The sequence below is a fragment of the Alligator sinensis genome, unplaced genomic scaffold (genome assembly GCF_000455745.1).
Source record: "Alligator sinensis unplaced genomic scaffold, ASM45574v1 scaffold12_1, whole genome shotgun sequence".
In the NCBI taxonomy this organism is placed as follows: domain Eukaryota; kingdom Metazoa; phylum Chordata; order Crocodylia; family Alligatoridae; genus Alligator; species Alligator sinensis.
In genome coordinates this window covers 1,571,710-1,593,598 of record NW_005841973.1, presented here as the reverse complement: position 1 = coordinate 1,593,598, position 21,889 = coordinate 1,571,710, and the positions used below count along the sequence as shown (strand labels likewise).

At 43.5% G+C, this 21,889-nt stretch overlaps 1 protein-coding gene across 1 annotated transcript in view; it reads right to left on the bottom strand.

The window, feature by feature from the left end:
- The window catches only part of ATRN (attractin), a 179,528-nt gene that overhangs the window by 81,622 nt on the left and 76,017 nt on the right, over positions 1 to 21,889 (bottom strand). The window contains exons 22-24 of the mRNA XM_025200696.1: positions 21,006 to 21,100; positions 19,167 to 19,245; positions 18,546 to 18,703 (exon numbers count right to left, since the gene is read on the bottom strand). Of these exons, the coding sequence (XP_025056481.1) occupies positions 18,546 to 18,703; positions 19,167 to 19,245; positions 21,006 to 21,100 (332 nt within the window). The remainder of the gene's footprint in view (positions 1 to 18,545; positions 18,704 to 19,166; positions 19,246 to 21,005; positions 21,101 to 21,889) is intronic.

Here is a 21,889-nt window from a genome sequence, read left to right as displayed (position 1 = left end):
GAAAAAATCGCTCCTTTAAGGAACGACCATCTTTCCTGAACTCCCTTCTCCTCCAGTCCCTCTCCCCATAGGGCTTCTCTCACTATTTTCCTAAATTCATTAAAGTCAGCCTTCCTGAAGTCAAGCACCTCTGCCACACTGGCGAATTTCCCCGCCCTACAACGTATAGTGAATTCTTTCATCTCGTGATCACTGTCTCCCAGATTACGCTCAATTCTCAGATCTCCCACCAGGTCATCCCCTTTGGCTAGAACCAAAACCAACAAAGTCTTCCCCCTGGTCGGCCCGTTCACTTCCTGCACTAAATAAAGTTCTTCCACACAGGTCAAAAACCTACATGATCGGTGATATCTGGCCGAGTGCTCCTCCCAGCAGATGTCAGGGTAATTGAGGTCACCCATGACACCCATGTCCCTTGAACGTGCAGCCTCCATCAGTTCTCTGGGAAATTCCAGATCCAGCTCCTCCTCCTGGTGTGGTGGTCTGTAGTAGACACCTACCATCAAGTTCCCTTCTCCTCATCCCCCCACCCCCATATCTTGACCCAGAGAGTCTTGAGTCACCCTTCTCTCAAACCAATTTAGGTCTCCAAGGAGGCATACTACTCCCTTCACATCGAGAGCTACACCTCCTCCCTTTTTCCCGCCCAACCCCTTCTGTACCCAGCCTGTAGTCGTCTATGCATACAGCCCAGACACGCCTGGCGTCCCACCAGGTCTCCATTCTTCCAATGAGATCATATTCCCCATTTGCTAGCAGGAGAGCCAATTCCTCCTGCTTATTCCCCATACTCCTAGCATTTGTGTATAGACACTTAAGTCCCCCACTGGTAACCCCCAGATCCCCGCCGCCCCGACATCATTCCAACCTCTTGACACCTCCCTGATGCGCCTCTCTATGTCCTTCCTGCTTGGCTGTCCCCCAGCTTGCATTCCTGTCTGCACAGCCGTCTTCCGATACACCTAGTTTAAAGCCGTCTACAGCAAGTCAGCCGCCCTGGAAGAAAACAGTTTCATCCCTCTTAGCGCAAGGTGGACGCCACAGGAGAAAGAAACTGACTTTCGGTATGGTAAAAAAAAATGTAGATGGGAGAATATCCCGCAATTCAAACATAATACAAGCAATGAAGAGGGTAAAACCACCCCACCCCACATGAAACCAACCCGCAAAGCCATGCCCCTAGCATGTGGGGACAGCCTTAACTTAAGCACCTCCTTTTGATGGCAAAAGTGACAAATCTGCAAGTCTCTTGAACAAGCAGGTTCCACACCACTTAAAGATACCTTTCTATTATATACCACTTCGAGTCGCGGCACAGAATCCCCTTCACTTCCCACCTTAACTTATTAAGACAGGACACCGTCTTGCTTTGGGGAATCTAAATAAATGTAACTCCCTTTTTTGGTGCAATTCTCTACTACGCAACACATATCTAAGTTCCAGGTTTTACAACCAAAGAGGTGCTGCTTTTTGAGACAACCACCACGCACCTTCTCGCTGTATGCCAAATGGAAAGCCTGCTCTCCAGGTAATTGCTTCTAGCCATCAATAAAGCCCTAGGCCTCTCTCCTCATTATCCTGTGGCTTGTTTTCCTTCCTTGTATTGCTAGCTGGCAATACTGGAATAGATTTACAATGCCACATGACTGTATTATAACACCTGGAAAATGAAAAGATACGACACCTGCTCAGGGCTGTGAAACCATCTAAATATGACTGGTGATATGAAAAGAAGAATTATCTAAAGAACAGTATATCACACATCTAGGTTTCCCTCTTATGGCTTCAAAGAAAATCAGCTCTCCAGAGTCAAAGCACCCTGAAAGTTCCTTAATTACAGGGGCATCCTACACCAATTATTTGAGAGGCACTATATTCCTCCTCAAGCCAGAACAGATTTATCTTATACAACACTGTTTTAACACCATAAAGTCATATTTAAATGCAATGGCTTCCGAGTCAACCCAAGAGCAGCCTGAGGCACAGGAGGAGGAAAAAAGCCCCAAACACAACACAAGGATTAAAGAGAGAAAGGCATGCGACAGTACTATATTGGAATAAAACTTCAGCAACCTTGAAAAAGGCAGCTCTTCATGCTAATGTTCCCTATCAATGGAAAATCATTACCTTGTGTGACAAGTCCTAAAGCTGTAACCCCTCCAGAAAATGGTGGACTGTCTTCTAAACGAAATCCTAATTTTCAAGGATTTAAGTCTCTGCTTCCTAACATGTAAGGGAACAACTTCTACAAAGGAAGAAAAATGTCACCAATTGATGCCAAGAATAAGAAGGCAGGAGAAACTGGAAAGGAAGCAGCTGTTTCATGCTTTAAAGTATCATTTAACTGCTCTGTTTCAAACCTCCCCATCCCCAACAGGAGATGTCAGTCTGCTTGTTCTGGAAATCAGCATGTAATTGCATGTCTTCCAAAGTAATTACATCGAACAGCAAATTTCATCAGATTAAAAAAAAATTGATTTATGTTTCATAGTTAGGTTTAAAGCAAGTACCCCACCGTGGTCAGGGAAAAGATGCGATATGAGTGGCTTGTAGGGACCTGCAATTATACCTAACCAAAAGAGAAGAGAGACATCATGCAGCATCATTAGCAAATGACTTCAATAGTCTAGTGCTGTCAGAGGCTGGTAGGGAAGAGCATGTAAAGGAAGGGTCCCAGATATCTGAGAATCATTTTATTTAATCACCTGCATCCATCCCTAACTAAAGATACATGTTACATAGTACAGGTCTCCAGGTTGTAGCTGTATTGGTCTGGAGGCAAAAGGAATCAGAACTTATGGTAGAGGTGGGTATTTTTTATTAGACCAACTAGATATTGGCAAAAAATGTTCTTTATTTGCAAGCTTTCAGGCAGAGACACCCTTCTTCAGGCATAGGAGAGAAGATTGTAAAAGTTCTCCTAGAAGAACTTTTGTCCTATGCCTGAAGAAGGGTGCCTGTGCCCAAAAGCTTGCAAATAAAGAATTTTTTTTGCCAACATCTAGTTGGTAGGGGTGTAAGAAGCAGGCAGTATTCGATTCACTGATTCAGATCGCTGTCCCGATTCGATTCGGCCGAATCTGAATCCGAAGATTCAATTCTGATATGAAGAACTGGCAATTTGACCATCAACACAGCATTGTATGTTTTTTTCTACGTACCTCGAGGTACCAGCACGGCTCGTGAATGCTGAGATGGTGGGGCGGATGGAGCGCCTCACAGGAACGCGGGGAGGAAGGGGGGATCCCCTGCGCAGGCAGCAGACCCAGAACTGGACCCCTCCCTGTCCATGCCCTCCTGGCTCAGTGATCGGCCCCAAGAGGAAGTACTTCTGGTCCACTTCCAGGTCTGCTGCTGAGCATGTGGGGGACCCCCCACGCTCCCTTGGGATACTCTATTTGTCCCACCATCTCTAGGTTCATGAACCGTGCCTGGTACCTCGAGGTACATAGAAAAAACATATAAAGCTACGTCTATGCCTGAATCGTCGAATCTCTCCGAATCGATTTGGAGACTTCCGATTCAGTTTGGAGAGATTAACGGGTCTCCTGATTCGATTCAGATTCGGAAATTTGACCACCAAATGGGACTGAATCTCCTCCAAATCAAATCAGTGACCAAAGCTTTGCACAGCCCTACTAGCTGGTCTAATAAAAAGTATCACCTCTGCTATGAGTTCCAATTCCTGTTACATCATACAACACACAGAGGGTCATAGGAAGCTACCAAGAAGGCCATACTTAGTGTGCTTTTAAGCCTACAAAAAATGCTTTCATCAAAATGATCACTTCCCACATTGGTCTATATTTCTACCTTCCTTGGGCTAGGATTATGCAAGACTTTTCCTTTTCGTTTACTACCAATGGCAGCTTACGCTTGTTCACTGTATCCTCAAGTAATTGCAAGATGAAAGCAAACAGGAATTTAAGTAAGTTGATATGGGCCAGTTCTGGCCCTCAGGATAGCTCCAATGTCTTTTAGACTGGGATTCAGGCTATTTAATGTGGACTTTGGTCATCTCCCATTCCTTTTAATCAGGCACTATTTCCTTTCAAAATCAACCCTGTTGGTACATTACCAAACAAGCCTTTTAGTTGGGCTGTAAAACTCCTGGGGATGCATGGCTAATCAACGGCGTATATTAGCCAGGTCAGGATGCCACACTACTACTGCTATACAAATTTATGCAGCTATAAACCAAACTCAGTTCTCTATGTACCTGTGCAGTGTAGACCTATTCTGGAGAAACAACAGTAAAGTACAACAGCCAGGGCACTTTGGGTGTAGCTTGTGTAAAACCTTATGGAAAGAGAAAAGCTTAAAATAAAAAGAGCAGAGTTAGAAGCATGATCTCCCAAGTTCTATTCTTGTATCACGTTATCACCTGTCTGTAGGTAACTGCACTCCTAAGTTGCTTGGCTGAAATGAAGTTCCACCTGTTTAACTCTGCAACCTCACAAATGCTCCCTAAACCACATTAAACACTGAAAAGCACGTCAAACGACACCTCATTTGAAATTAGTATGCCAACCCACACTAATGCGCCCGGGAAGCCAGGGGCCACCATGATTAGTGAAACAGCAATGTAAAGACCCAAGTGTCAGACAGTAGCTTTAAAAATAGTTAAATTAAATTTTTTATGGAATCGGAGAATCCTCAGGTTAGAGGGGACCTCAGACCTCCAGCATCATGTGGTGCAACCCCCCCGAACTGATGCAGGGCATGCTGTTATTGTATTATCCCAGAACAATACTTAGCCAGGCTCTTCTGGGACACTTTCAAGGAAAGAGATTCTGCAAACTCCTCGGGCAACTTGTTCTACTGACAGTGAGGAAAGGTCCTCTGAGATTTGGCCTACAATAATCTTTGCTGCAGTTGAAAACTCATTGCTTTTGTGTCCTGATCTGCGGAGTAAAGGGAAACAGTTGTTCTCTTCCCCTTTGTCAGCCTTTCAACTATTTGAAAACTGCTATCATGTACCGCGCACCCCCCTTTAATCTTAATTAAAACAAGAGTTTAATGATTAAGCATTTAAGTAGTGCCCAGAGCCCTGTTAGGCTAAAGATCTGGAACACTCCTTAGGTTGCCTGAGGATTTTAAAACTTTAAAGTAATATAATTCATAGCAATTTGTGAAATATTGGTTAATATTTCTCTCCTAAACAGCAGAATTCAGTATACCAGAAGTGCCTGCTGTACTCGATAGGAGGGCCATTCTTTACAAGTACCTTAATTTAGCTTCAAGTTCAGCCCCGAAATACAATTGACAATGGCACCATGGGATTCCTTGCGTGCTGTCTTTTCATGATGCCACAATGAAATGTATTCAAGCTTAGAAGGGGGTGGTTTTTACTAACTGCTGGTTTTGCGAGCTCAAGGTAGGTTTGGAAGTCATCCTGTGTTCCTGCATACAGTCAACAGGCCAAATGAGACCCTCAGCGAAAATCATGAAACACTGTTTTCCAATGGGACTGCACAGGTGTGCATTTACCAACTGGTACTTAATTCTGTTGTTGCACAGGAATAAATAGAAAACAGTTACTTCCCTCTTACCTACTTTGGCTCGGAAAGGTTAAAGCAGTAATGACTCACTAAAAAAAAAAAAAAAGTAACAGTTCACTAAAAATGAGTAGATGATTCAGTTCACAAAGGAAGATCTGTAGCATAAGGTGATGTAATTTTCTGTGGCTGCTTTTCAAAGTAGCATTATATTTCCATATTCTCAAGGTTGACGGAGATTTCATATTAGTTTATGCCAACTGGAAGAACCGAGATACAACTGGCAGCAAAGCTTAGATGAGATGCAATCATCTTGACAAAAAAGTATATCAGCGATAAGATAGCAAAGGTGACAGAAGGCCAGGTAGCAACAGGAGCTATTTATAAGAAACTACAATTATAATGAAGTATAATATTACTCCCACCCAGTTTCACCGTGCCTATTCAAATGTCATCACCCATGTTATATACTACTCAGAGCATTTTTTCGGTACGAAAAGCAGCCTATGTGCTACGTAACTTAGGTGTATACATTATATAAATAGATTAGGGACCCCCATTAAGATGGTCAATCAAAAGACAGTCCTGAGGAAAGCAAAATGGGCCTTTATTATGGCAGGATACAAGCTGGCCTCAATTTCAGGTCTGTCATTCATTACAGTCTTTGTGCTTGAACTCGCAGCCTTTAATCATAGAAACCAGGTAGCAATTTAACAAGGCAGATAATCACCACCTTGTTGCTGTGCATTCACAAATGTATTTGGTGAAATTGATAAGTGATCTGGTAAATTAAACAGACTCACAAACCACTGGGATGGCAGTGAGAAGCACCTTTGAAACCCCTGGAATAATTGCGAGTAATTAGGGATGCTCATCTTCTTGGAGCCCCAAAAGTTGCGTGACAATGTGCTCAAATTAAATATCCATAGCACATTAACCCTCCAACTGGGAAGGGTCAACGCTATGGAACGGACCACATGGACTCCCGCTTGTGAACTCAATTTACTGGAGAAATGGAGAAAATCTTGAAACTCCACATGAAAAAACTTGAGAGGTTGAGGAAACGCTGCTGTCAATGGTAGAAAAATTTCCCTTCCATCCCATTCCCCTCAATCCACCGACTATTATTAAATGAGTGGAAGTCAGCAAACTGAATGAGCTCAAGCTTTGCCAGACGTTATACTTCATATTTCAGGTCCTGCAGAAGCTAAAATATCTACTCCAACGTATTATTACACCGGGGTATTGTGCAGTGACGCCACTGTTAATATAAGCAGGCAAGGTTCTTTGGGTAGGTGTGATCTCTTTTATTAGACCAACTAAATACTGTGAAAACACTATTTCAAGCTTTTGGGCACAAGTACCCCTCTTCAGGCATTGGGAGGGTCTGCTGTTGTTCTGAGTTCTCCAAGGTAGAAACACTCTTGTGAGGTCTGCTGGGGTTGGGATGAAGGTTTTCAAGCAAAGGACATGCATTAAATACAGGGTGAAATTCTGCAAACATATTTTGCTTGCAAGAAGCCAAAATTCCCCATCCCTCCCTTCTTCCTTGACATGTTTGACTGATAACATTTACACTCATTCAAGACTACATCCAACACAGAAAAAAAATGGACCTATTGCCACTCAGTGATCCAGTTGCACCTAACTTTTCTAAATGGCTCCTGGGTTTCTTTATACGCAGGTAAGCAGTAACTATCAACATTTTATAGAGACGCTGCATTCTTAAAAAAAAAAAGAAAAAAGAAAACATAAATCTAGAATTAAATGAGTCAGAATATTTATTGGAATGGTATAAAACACTGGGAACAGTAGGTTTGTAAAATAAAGTTTCAGGACAGCCAGGCAAGCTCATTAGAAAACTCAAAACTACTGCAATAGTTTCATATTAGCTTGCTAACACCTACAAGTTTGCCCTATTACCGATTACTGAAATCTGGTCAAAATAAGCGCACATCAGTTTAAAGCCACTGTTACACATGCACAAGTATCAAAAGCCGGCTTAAAAGTCTAATAGCTATTTGTCTCGCACTACTTTTTAGTTTTATAAATGTGAGAGACGAGCAGAAAACTAGGAACTGGAAGCCTTTGGGTAAATATCCTGTTCAAATTCCTATGCAGAATTTCTGAAACGACATTACTTTTCTTATCCAAGGAATGAATTCCCATCTAAATAGTGAGCTAACTTTACAAACTGGCACAACAGACTACCATTACAAGTCAAATAATCAGACCCATAGCACTTACACATGACCACTTCAGAGAGAAAGTACCACGACAGAAGCACTGTTCTTTTTTCAGGTACGTTCTCAGGTTTGCTACTGGTAAGGCTCATTTCATAGGATGCAATCAAAACCAAAAAGAGACTGAAAGCAAAAGGGTGAGCAGCATGGGTTTTTTTATACAGTGCTCATAAACCCAAAATGGTTAAACCAGGCTGAGCCTGCAAACACTGAAGAGCCATTCTGCAAAGAGAGAAGAAAACTTAAGTAATTTTCAACAAGAACTTACCTGGGCTGGCAAGGGAAACTTGGCAAACTAAGTTTTTTAAATGAACTCCACAACGTGGCTTTTAAAAACGGAAGCTATTCCGACAGATTTGAAAAACAGATTTCTGTTATGTTGGTTGTTTTTTTTTTTAAAGAAAAAAAAGGACCCTCTACATATTGCAGCTTTAATTCTCAAAAGGTTCAGAATAATTATTTTCTGAAAGTAGCAAGGAAAAGAACACCCTAAACCAATATACTTTAAAGAACTAACTGAAGTGGTTTTGGAGAGAGGTGGAGCAATAAGAAATAAAAGCCAGAACTCAGCACTGGCAAGAGCACAGCTATCTCTAGCACAAAAGAGCATTTATATGCTCTGATTCCAGCTTCCAAAGGCAAGGAAAGAAGGTAGGAGAGCCAGGCAGATTTGAATCAAGGACCTTTAGAAAAACCATCCTTTGAAAAAGTTAAGCAGTAATATGTTCTACAAATTTCTACAGCCTCCCCGCCCCCACCAAACTAACTACTAAACAGAATTTAATTATGCAGAGCAAGAAAAAAAAAAAAAGGGTTGAGAATAAGCTGCTAGTATATAAAAAAAAATTGTGTACTAGAAATGTTCATCATGCTATTCAAAACTAAAAACAGTCAAAAAAAATGCCAGGCTGAGTAACGTACATCGCTGAATATGGAAAGAAAAACGATGAAAACCTGTTAAGTTGCAGAGAAGTGACATACGATAATGAATCTTTCTTAACGTATATCGCATGAGCCATGATTTGCAATCATCACAGTTTACGTGAGTTCACCACCATTTTAAAAGCCGAGCAGTGCTGCAGTTTCCAAAGGAAATCAATGCGTTTGAAATAGTCACAGGAAGTTTAAAGAAGGCAACGTGTTGCTGCAAGGAAGAAAGCTACAGGGGGCAATCTTCTGAAAAGAAGAAAACCACCTCGTTCACAATACAACACGTAGTTTTCGCCGAGAAATGAGGATGGGGCTAGTATCCCCAAAGGACTTAAAAATTCGAATTAGGTGGAAAGCAAACACAGGGTAAAATGAAGAAGAAACCATAAACATTTTTGCAAAAGCCCTGGCAATGATTGGAATTTCCTCAGGACGAAGCAGGGAACAACTTTAAAAAATAATGTTGAAAACTAAGCAAAATAAGAGAATCAGAGAGGAAGTAGGGGCCTGGAAGAGACCTGTAGGAAGTTACCTACTCCTACCCCCTGCTCCAGGCAGAAACATCCTGGCCAAATTAGCCCAGCCACATATCTATCCAGCCAACCCTAAAACCTTTCCAGAGATGGAGACTCTACCACCTCTCTACCTAATCTGTTCTAGTGCTGACCCACTGTCAATTAAAAAGCACTTTATAAAATTCAACCTAAATCTCCCTTGTTGCACTTCAGGCCCATTGCTTTTTGCCCTATCTCCTGTGTTTCCTCTTGATAAAGAGTACTGTCTATCTGAAGACTCGAACGCCACCCTCCCCGACCTGCTCTTCTTCAGACTACGCAATCCTAGCTCTTCCAACCATTCCTCAATGCATCATGTTTTTTGATGATCTCCATTCAACTCAACATTGGACTCCTTCCAATTTCATCATATATTTCTTGAAGCATGCTGCCCCAAACTGAACACTACAACAGTGCTATTGGTGTGAACGTACAATGCACATCAAGCCACGCAACACGGATGTGGATTTAAATGCACCAACTGGGGAAGGTCCCAGGAATAGTACAGAAAAGTAAAATATACAAGCATAAAGATGGCCCCTTAGATTCACGGTGGCAAGTCTTTCTGGTAGAATTAAACAAAATATTTTGGCATCCATGGAAGAGATGATCTAAAGATGAATCTGGAGACAGTGGTAGAGTTCAAAACGGGATTTGGAATCTGGATGGGGAAGAGGAAAGAGGCAATACTTGCTGAATAAAGGGGTCTACCTTCTAGATCCTCAAGATAAGTAGGGTACATGACCAAAGAGTCAAGACCAACAAGTAGATCCAGGATCATTTCTGTGGAGGAAGGGAAGTTCAACCATTCAGAGGTATTCACAGAAAGAAAACTCTGATGGACTGACCCAGTCCAAGTACCAGGGTACTAAGCATCTTGGACCTAGATGGGCATGGCTGCTGACAGCTTTAAACTAAGAAATGAAGGGAAAGTGGTTGGAAGGGACTCCTTGTATTCTCCCTCCCTGTTTGCAGCCGCACAAAAGAAGAGGTAAAGTGTAAAACTATCTGAAACTTGTGTCTAATAAAAGGGAGAACCCCTTACCAGGACATAACTAGATAAATAATCATCTCTAAAGGGCGAGAAGAACCAACGTATACCCGAGATCAGTGGTTCTCAAAACTTTCTTTTTGACTCAAGGCACCCTTTGGAAAATGCCAGCTCTTAGTTTTCACTTGATTTTTTGACAACAGAAAAATAACAGAGCAATTTTTCCTGTTGCCAAGAGCAGAGAAGATCACAATGGGTCAGAACGGTTTTAACACTCTGCATTCCTATTTGAAATCTCCGGGTTTTTCTTGTGTACCGTACCTGCACACTTAGCGCTAACACTGTGTGGCACCCTAGGGTGCTACATCGCTCTGGATGAGAATCACTGCCCTAGATGGAAGTTTTAGACTGACTATAGAAGTGGGCGGATGGTAATAGGATGGGCTTCAATGTGGATAAATGCAGGGTGCCGCGCCTGGGGAGAAGGAATCCACAGCACACATACAGGCTGGGGAGCTCCCCCCTTGAAAGCACAGAGGCGGAATGGGATCTAGGAGTCATTATTGACTCCAAGATGAACATGAGCCGCCAATGCCAGACCACAGCCCACAAAGCCAACCGTACCTTGTCGTGCATCCAAAGGTGCATCTCAAGCCGGTCCAGAGAGGAGATACTCCCCCTCTACGCGACATTGGTCCGGCCTCAACTGGAGTACTGCATCCAGTTCTGGGCACCACACTTTAAGAAGGATGTGGCCAGCCTTGAGAGGGTTCAGAGGAGGGCCACCCGCTTGGCTGGAGGGCAACAGGGCAGGCCCTATGAGGAGAGGCTGAGGGACCTGAACCTGCTCAGCCTCAGCAAAAAGAGGCTGAGGGGGAATTTGGTGGCTGCCTACAAACTCGTTAGGGGAGATCAGCAGCAAATAGGAAGGGTCCTATTCCCCCCAGCAGCACCTGGCCCCTAACTACTATGAAACTATGAACAGAAAGGGTCTGATCCTCTAAGACACAGGATTCCTTGCTGATATAACACAAATTGCCAAAAGTCAAGCCGAGCTGGGACTGGAAAAGGTTGTTAAAATAAGCAACAAAAGGTTTGACCATAGAATTAAAATTAGGGAAGCTGCAACATGTGAAGAAAGGGCAGATCAGGGCTGTGCAGCCACGGGGTGCATGCCACATGGGCTGCGTGGGCTCCACTTCAGGCAATACAGTCATACCCCCAAGGATGGGGGCAGGAAACAGAAGCCAAAGGAGAGGAAGCAGTGAAGGGAACGGCATCTGGGCGAGAGCCCGCGTGAAGGTAACACTTCACAGGCCGCATGCAACCCACGGGCCACGAGTTGAACAGCCCTGGTGTGGATTACAGATAACCCATAGTATGGGGCCCGAGCACTGAAATCATGCCTCGATTTCCAATCGGATAATCATGAAAAACAAAGATGCAAAGGCAGCACGGAACTGGAAAACGACTACACAGCAGAAGCAAATTCAAAGACTCGAAGTGTTCAAGTTGGGAGATCAGATAATCCTCGTGCCAAAAACAGTGAACAAGCATGCGACTTGTTGGTCTAACAGAATTTTTTCAACCAATCGATACGGTTGTGGATGATATTGTGCGACTGGGGAAGAAAGAAATATCTTCAGGAGAAATAAAAATTATCTGGACTCCTACAGACACATTAGACTGACTTGTTATAGCATGCTAAGCTTTAAAAAACAACTTTTTGAAGTAAACGATAATTAGGCACTGATGTAAAAGGCAAGTATAATTAACTACAACATGGGTTTACCAAAAGTAGGTCATGTCACACAAAACCCAGCATCTACCTTAATTTAGAAACTATTGGTTTAATCTGCCTAGACTTCAATAGCAGACAAGGTCCTTTGGGTAAATAAGCTATCTTTTATTAGACCAACTAAATAGTTGGAAAAATTGTTCTTCGCAAGCTTTCGGGCACAAACACCCTTCTTTAGGCATAAGGAGAGTCGCTTGGCGTTTTGTGCTCTCCTGGTTGGGACAGAAGCCAATATGCAAAGTGGAGGTCTGTGAAAATGCAAATACCTGGCAGTGAGGATCCAAGGACTTCAACAGCATTTAATAAAATGCCATACGTGGGATCATTATGTTCAACTGCAAAAGACTGGGATCAGTACAAGAATCCCGAAGTGAGTAAGAAACTGGGAGATACACATGGGTTGTGCGAAAGGAAAATATCGGACTGGAGTAATATTATCATTGATATTATCACTATTATTATTAAAGTTCCTCAAAGATTTGTTTGAGGACAGCTTTCCATTAATAACCTATGCACAAGGAGTAGGAGCATGCCAAAAAGAACTAACTGATGACACAAAGTTGGGAGGCAGTCAACGATGGGGAGCAGCAGAATGCCAGAAAAGGAAGACTGTGAAGATTAACCTTGAAGACTGAAGTGCTCACAATGGTATGAAATTTAATAGTATGGAGTACAAACCCATGGGCTGAGGGCAAGAATTTCCATTAAAACCTGGAGCTCATTGGTCAAAAAACAGAGGAGGAGACAGAGCCGGATATAACAGTTGAACACAGGATGGTTGAGACATGTATGACCACAAAAAAAAATTCTGTTCTGCCATGAATTAGTTTGGGCACTTCCAATAGAGATATCAAAGTAGTAGTGCCGTTGTACAAGGCTCTGGTGAGATTTCATCAGGAATACCACGTACAGATGCGTCGCCCACAGTTGGGGTCAGGAACAACTGATTCTAACTGGAGCAGGTGAAGAGAACGACAGGATCATCAGAATGAAAGACCTATCACAGAACATGATTGATTTAGTTTAGGTCATATGCTTAACTCTCTAAAAATTTAACGGGGGGCGGGGTGGGAAGGGGGAGGACTTGAAGAGAAATGCTAGGGTGGGGAAAAACCCCATAAAAACTAAAATATGCTGATCCAAAGCCAAATGGTTGTCAACTAGAAGTGTGCAAAGTGGGCCCTATTCAATTCGGATTCGGCCTGAATTGGGGGCAGTGATTCGATTCGCTGATTCAGATCACTGCCCCTGATTCGATTCGACCAAATCCAAATCTGAAATTTCGACGCTGATTGGGAGAATCAGCGATTCAGACAGAGAGACAGCTTTAAAAGTTTTTTCTACATGCCTCGAGGTACCGGCGCGGCTTGTGGATGCTGCGATGCTGGGGTGGATGAAGCGTCCCACAGGAGTGGGGGGGTGGGGGGGGGCCCTCCATGTGCTCGGAGGTGAACCCGGAAGTGCTTCTGGGGACTCTCCATGTGCCCCAGAATCACAGCATTCATGAGCCACCTGCTACCTAGAGGTATGTAGAAAAAAACCTTTAAAGCTGTGTCTATGTTCGAATCTTTCCAAATCTCTCGGAGTCGATTCAGAGGGTTCCAATTTGATTCGGAGAGATTAAAGGGTCCTCTGATTTGATTTGGAGATTCAGCCACTGAATCGGGCTGAATCTCTGCCAAATCGAATCAGGGACCAAAGCTTCGCACAGCCCTAATGTCAACTGAGCATAAGTATACTCACGTTACTATTTAAAAATAAGGCTTCTAACTATCAGAGCAGTGAAGTTCTGGATTCGTGGTTCAATGGGAGTCGTGAGGCTAGATTAAAGGTATGCTTTGTTCTGTTTTTGAATGACAGCATGGTCACCTGCAATACCAGGGGACCAGATTTGATGGCTCAGGAGATCCTCCCATACCTAGAGGTCAAAACAAGCTATTATGCATCAAGAGAAACAAAGATTCAAGGGAGAAACAAAGAATTCAGGGTAACAATGACAGCAACAGCTTAGTTTTCTGCCCCTATCACAGTCAGTTGGTATATAATTCCTAATTAAAAAAAAAAAAAAAAGTGTTTCTTTTTGAGTTGCTATCATTCCCCACTTGAGAAGCACAGGGACTGAAAAATTCAAATGAGAATTATCCCATGGGACTATGCCTCATACAGAGAAGCATAGCTATAATCTCAAAAGAGCTAAAAGGGAAAAGTGAGGTGCAATATGTTCTGCTTCACTGACTCCATATTAAAATCACTTAGTTTACGGGGTGGGGGGGGGAGATGTTAACAACAGCCAGTCTTGCAAACTAACCTGAAATAGAGAAATTAAGATTCTTTTTATCCAGGTTTACAACTTGGAATTCAATTTTCAATTCTGCAAATGGTATCAAAGTCAGAATAAAACATAATTTGTTCTCGACTAATTTATACTACAAAATACTGGTTTCTAATATACCAGCTTAAATTGCTTTACTGCTTGAGAAATATTGTCTCGACAAGGGAAAAAAAAAGAGAGAGAAGTGCTTCACATGTTTAACAAGCATGACGGTAGCTTTACAAACGATCTCTGTTCAAAGCTGATCTCACAAATGCCTGACCTGACATGGACATCATCAACCCACCTGCTTGGACAGGGAAAGGGAGAAAAGAGTATCCCAGAAGGAGATAAAGACAGGAAATGGAGAATGCAGAACCCAGGACAATACAGACTTGCTGTCGCAAGCATGCAACACTGGGCAGCGTCAAAATGATGGTGGTTTTGGTTTTTTGGGGGTAAAGAACAAGTGAAGTCAAATGGTCACAACCAACATTTGGCCCCACAGTGAAAAATGTCACTTATTTGACTTGAGTGGTGGTCCCCTACCTACTAGGGGACCATCAGGAAGGGCAATCATCAAGGATATTGAAACTACCTTAATTCTGTGTCTAAACTTGAGACAGATGCCTAATTATGGATGGGCTGTAGTCTTCTCTCTCCCTAAATGCCAAAAAGTCTCAAAGTTTGAGAGACTGTAAGGCTGGAAGGGACCTTGGAAGATCACTGGGTCAAACGATACTTGTTTTTAAACACACAATGCATCTGAGAAAACTAAAATAACATGTTTTAATATATGCTCTGTTAATCTGGAGCACAGGGGTGAAAGGATATTTTGGAACAACTCATGTTGCTGGAACTGCCAGCAAAATTTTTACCAGTGGATACAGCTCTCCCACAACAGTTTTATGACCTTCCCAGTAGCTTAGTGCTTTTTTACTGAGACATGGCAAATCAGCAAATTAATCAAGAGCTGGCCCAGTCCTTTGTTGATCTTTGCCTTCATCCAGATCTCTCTTCCTTTTTGAATATGTCTTGAGCTTTAAAATGAAGTTCCCATTCATAATCCGATCTTTCAAGTTCAGATACGTCTGACATTGATTCTACGACATCATTGCTTTTGACATCTGACAAACGAATTTCCATTTTTGTCCACATTTTAGCTAACTGAAATTTGGCGTGGACTTTATCCTCTTCTGTCAGCAGAAAATGATATCTAGGATCAAGGTGAATATATATGTATATATAAAAAACTACAGGGGATATGGAGGTTGGGATCGGACTCTGCATCTGACTTCAGTGGGGAAGTCTGTTTGGGGCATGGGCTCTGCCATTGCCTCAAGTGGAACAACTGGAGGGAGGGGTTTCTCCAGAAACTGGGGGGTGGATGGCATGATAGAGACCCCTTTAATAGGGAAAAATGGGTGGGAAGCCATTACAGGAGTCGCGCTCAGGAGATTCTCTGTCCATCTTTGGGGCCTCTGCAACCTCACTTGAGGTGCATGGCCTAAACTTCCCCTCTGCTTCTGTACTCGTGAGCCTACCTCCTCTTCTCCTCATTATCTCCTCAATATACTAGGAAAGCCGTTCTGGTAGCAGTCACATCTATTCATTATTTAAATTGTCCTGTTTTATTTTTTTGAAATAAGATCACAATAGGTTCTTTTAAAAAATATGGATGTAAAAATTGCTGAATTCGAGTTTAGTCTGAGTTCAGGTTGGGCAGACGGAACAAAAATGATGAATTGGCATTGGCTTCAATTGAAGTAAATATAAAAACAGTTCAAGCTGGTTCTCCGATTCCAGATGCACACTCTTCCACCTAGATGGATGGAGGGATCCTCCACTTATCCTTCTTCTAGTGATGAAGCATCCTCCACCTATCCCTCACTTAGTTTGCACCGGACAGTAAACTAATTAATGGATGGCTGAAGAACCCGCTTGGGACCAGGTGCAAGGAAGATAATGAGGAAAGTATCACAGCGGGGTCCTACAGGAGGGCCGTGATCTCCTTAAGGCCCCCTTCCTCCGTGCCAAGTTGGCCCAAGGGCACCCTCTGATTCTCGCCTGCCACGCCTGCACTGGGGCTTCTCAGACGCCCCTCTCTGGGGCTGGGGTCTATGCACCCTGCAAGCTGCGCCCTTACTGGCGCCGGGATCTCCTATGAGGCCTCCTCCAACCCCTAATGGCCTCACCCAAACCACCGGTGTAACAACAACACAAACTCAAGCCTCTTGGCTACAACTTAAACATAAGCCACCTGGCTGTAACAACATTGCTCGGGCATCTTGGAGCTGCTCCCCTTTACTCTGCTAGCGGTACCTCCAGTCAGGCTTCTCCTCGCACCATTGCTCCAGGAGCTCCTCTCTCTCTGGCTGTTGGCGGGGAACTGCCTCCGGCCTCAGCCCCTGGGCTTTATAAGAGCCAGGCCTTGCCCCTTACAGCCAGCTGACCGCTGGCAGGTGTGGGTCGTTTGGCGACTCCTGTTGCCCTGGCAACCACCAGCTGGGCTCCTTATTCACTGCTAGAGCTTTTCCTCTAGCAGTTTCTCCTCTTTAGGAGCAGGGCATCTCGGTGCTCTGCAACAGAAAGGAATGCTGTACATCCTGCCATTTGGGCTACAGGAGGACGCTTCAAGGCTGAGATACCAGCTTTTATGACCGACATGACCTCAAGTTGAGATAACGACGATGGATGAGGAACGTCCAAATAGAGACTGAGGATGGAAAAACTCCAATATGCTGAACGGAAAGAGTTGCGATCCCTAAATAAGAGGGATCCAAAAATGCCAAGTTGGATGAACTCTCGCTCTCTGCTAATCTTCACTGGAGCACAGGCGCGTCTGCTCACCTCGCTCCGACCTTCGTCTTCCTCAATAGGCCTGCGCCGGCCACCCAGTGCCAATACTGAATAGCCGCTGCTGGTGGATGGAGTGGTTGTTTTGTGTATGTTCATGGTGATATGTGTATGTTTGTATGAGTGGTGTGTGTAAACTTAGGTCTCTGCAACTTTAAATCAATAAACACGGCATTTTGCATTATCCTCCTTTATAAGGTCTCGCTCTTGATTTGATTAATTAGAATTTCTTAAATAACACTCTCCCCCTCTATGGAACCTACTACTTGCTACAGTCAAAGACAGGATACACGGCTAGATGGACCAGTGGCCTGATTAAGTGTGGCACATCTTAGTCTTACTTATGACAATCAAAACTGTGCACCTCCCTGAAACAAGCGAGAGCTCTATTTATTATTTTTTATGGCAAAAGATTTCTTCAGATATTCTTAGACCCAAAGGACTGGGACAAATCGAGAAGATGGGGGTACCACTTACTGCTAGCCACAGCTACAACAACTTGGCCAAGGAAAGAGAACAAAAAATCTTTTGCTTGTCCTCTGCTATGCTCCATTATATAAGGCAGGGGTGCACCGATGAAGATTTTTTTGGCAAATGCCGATGGCCAGTTATTAACCAGCCACATTGGCCGATACCGATGCAAAAGCTGACATGCAGCCTGGCAGCTTGGAGAGCAGTGTCCGACAAGTAAGTCTGTGGGGGAAAGAAGGGCCATGAGGGGCACAGATCAAGGCCCCCCATGGTAAGGGAGGGAGTGGGGCTGGGGTAGGCGCTGCTCAACTGGGCCGGAAGCAGGGCAGAGCCTGGGGGGTGTGGGCAGGTGGGGAGGGTGGGTGGCTCCCTGCCACTGCGTGCACCCCCAAGATAGGCATGGGGAGCATGTGCCCCCCCAGATTTGAGTGCGGGGCAGAGGCAGACTGTCCGCTGCGGGCTTAGGGCCAGGGGCTGCGCCAACCTCTTCCTAGAGAGGGGCCTGGGCCAGCGCTGTGCTCAGGGCGAGGCAGGAGGCAGCAGCGCTGATGGGGGGGAAGGGGGGTTATGGGGTGGATTACAGCCACCCCAAAATTCCCCATAGCCACCTCTCGTAGCACTGCTGCCACCCACCCCAAGCACAGCCCTGGCCCAGCCCCTTTCTGGGAAGAGGCCAGTGCAGCCCCTGGCCCCAAGCCCGCAGCAAGCAGCCCACCTTCACACTATGCACAAATCTGGGAGGCACATGCCCTCCATGCCTCCCCCAGGGGTGCACATAGCAGTAGGGAGCTTCCCCCCTACTTCCTGCCCCCCAGACAAGCCACCCACAGCTCCATCCCGCTCCCAACGGGGCTGCATTCACATAACAACTATTGATTATTAGGAGATCTTACCTGTATTTTTATCGGCCAGGTGAAGTTGCTGACATAAACAAAGAAAGTGATGTTTGGGTTGTTGCGAAAATCAAACTTCTCGTTAGAGAAGCTGTCCTTGTACTCCTTTATATTGGTCTTTGAAATCACTGGAATCTCCTCTCCAGCTTGGGTACCAGCTGTTTTAAGAATTTAAAAGAGAAACAGTAAAAACATTTTTCAGTACAAATCCTCAGTGATATTCACAAGTGGCCAATTAGTCTTAGTTATAGATTAAGGCAATTCACTATTACAATGACAAGAAAAGTCAACTACTCATCTAATTTCAATTTGGAGTTTTATTTCATCAGCACAATCGCACAGAAAAAAGTGCATTAAAAACAAAAATTAGCTTTTCAACCACCTCCAACACATCGTCAAGTTGGGAGGATGTGCAAATTGGAGGAGAGGAAAAACAATGCCTTTTCTAATTATATTTCTTCTTCAAATCCTGACTTCTAAAACATAATGAATAAAAAAAGAATTTCTCAACTAAATCTGTGCACCACAACATTGTATTGGTTTCGAGAAGACATCAAACAAACTAGTTCACATTCATCAATCACATATTTACATAAATATTTGGAATACTTTGGCTTTTACCTGCAAAACTTGTTGACCAAGTAATGTTGAGGTTGAAGTTTTTAGATGCATTGATAAACATATCCAGGTCTCTGTTTTGCTAATTAAAAAAAATTAAAGCAAAAAAACAGGAAAGAACATTTAGCAGATGCAATGCCATTAAAGCTGCTCTGTTTTGAAAGCAATGCTCACAATAAGTCTCAGAAATACAGGCATTTCACACCATATTTAATAGACTCCTCACTTACATCAAAAGAACTCAAAAATCATTCCAGACATTTGTTTTCAAGATTCATTATACATTAAATAGGGCAGAGCTGTTCATTTTATTTTGAATCGCTCTTCATAAAGGGAATGCTTATGTGAGTGAAACTCCAGATCTCGTTTATTTGGGGGTCTTTTCCTGGTATCTTAAAAAAAATGATGTGGGAATGACTGGATTAGGGAGCCGCGTATAAAGACGTCGATCGCACTGTCAAAGGATTGGGATTTTATTTGTTTGCTTGCTCCTTTCAAATCCATTCCCCCTGCGTCTAAACTGAGAGTTTTACAGAAATCCTCCATTGCTTCCTTCTCCAAATCCCACAAGGAATCCTGTTTTGTTCATTTTATTAAATTCAACCTTTTCTTCTTCAGAGAAGTGTGCACTCATCCATATGCTGTATTTTTTCCAGTGGTATCCCTCCCTTCACTGTTCTTCCAACAAAAGCATTTTCGATGCCCCTTTAAACCTTCCTCTCACTCTGCTCCTCTCGCTGTATTTTTTTTCCCTAATGCCTGCCTGGCAGGAATGAAACCTCATGACATGGAAGAAAATTTTATACTCAGCCGACAGGACAGTACTGATTTGACTTGCCCTCCTGACAGCTTTTTTTTTTTTTCGGTAGTGAGGAATATGAAGTACTAAAAGGGGCAATTTTGTCTTTACCAAAATCATTAGTGGCCTTCTTGCTATCAAGGATCCTCCTGTTATTACTGGCACTGCAGAAGTGCCAAAGCCCCAGTCACAGATCAAACCCTCTTATAGCCGGCTCTGTCCATACAACTGCCAGTTCTCCAGCATCTTACAGTCCAGTGTTGCAAAGCACTTGGGAGACAAAATTACGCAACTGCACAGTGTTGATTCTTTTTAATGGTCTTTCCAAAGATAAGAAGGATAGCATTCATTTACTACAGGGCTTGGACCACAGAAGATTTCTAGCCCTATAGGATCTGAAATTTTTATGAATCCAAAGTCTTAATTCTCATTAATGGTTCCTCCAAAGTGACTGGATACTGCACTCTCTCCCTCTCCGCTTCTGGAGTAGAAGAGGGGCAAACAGAGTGGGCTCTTAGAAGCTCGGTGTCCTTGGTGGCAGAGGAGTCACCATGGACAGGAGGCTACTGCAGATATCTTCACATTACCCAGCAATTCAGGCTGGATGCTTACCTGGCCACGCACATATTCCCATACCAAGAGCAGATGCTTTTCACATGGAGGAAAGGGAAAACAAACCAAGCAACTGTGCAGTGGCATAATTCTGTATTTGCTGTGCAATGTTAGATCAAAACAACACACGGCAAAGAAGCTGGACAATAATCAATAAGCGAAAGCTGGAGGGATTCAACAAAATAGTAACTGAAAGGAGCTGAACTACAGGCCCACACTGCAACTGCCCATACATCTTGTTGGTTCTGCATAGACATGTAAGAGCAAAAGGCACATTCAGAAGTTTCTGCCTAGGCTGTGAAAAGCTATATACCCACGTGCCAACACAGCTCTGTGCGCTTAAAGAACTGGATGCAGTCATGTTCTTCAGTGTTAGGAGATGGCAAATATTTGAAAGAAAATGAGGGTCAGAAGGAAAAGAAATTACTCACCTCTTCAGGCGTTGCTACAAAATTGATTGCTGTATAATAGCGATCATCCTCTTGGGAAAGGCTGAAGGTGAACTGGTAGTCAATAAGAAGAGTATCTGCAAAGAACGCATGCAAAAGATATGAGGAAATGCTCTGAAATAAAACTAACTTCTAGAAATCAAGGCAACCTACTGACTGCTTCCCATACGCTTAGAAAAAAACGCTTCCAACAACAAGGAAGTAGCTTAACTTAATACAGTGCTACGACCCGACCCAACATATTCAGACCCGACCCATTCAGAGAGAGAACATCAGAAATCTTAGAAACCCTACACTCACTCCTGGAAGGTAATACCGTACACCCTACTCTATTCAAATTAATATTTTGGAGGAAGTGGCAAAGAATATATGTATTTTTTTCTTTGTCCCTTCCTCCAAAATACTGATTTGAATAGTAGGATGTACAGAATACACACACACACACACACACACACACACACACTATTTATTGACTGATTTAGATTTAAATTTAGAGAGAGAAAACACGCAAATTAATCAATGTTAGTGTTCATTCTCCAACTAAAGGAGTTTATATAAATTAAAGGATTAAGCTACTATGACCACCAATCCTTTGAGGGAAAATGCACTTTGAGGGTCTAATGCACTTTAACATCACGGAGTTAAGGCTTTCCTATATAGAATCATAGAAAATGAGGGCTGGAAGGGACCTCAGGAGGTCACATCTAGTCCAACCCCTGCTCCAAGCAGGACCAGCCCCACCTGCATCATCCCAGCCAAGACTTTGTTGAGCTGGCTCTTCAACACCTCCAAGGATGGAGAGTCCACCACCTCTCTGGGTAACCTGTTCCAGTGTTTTACTACTCTCCTAGTGAGATTTCTTTCCC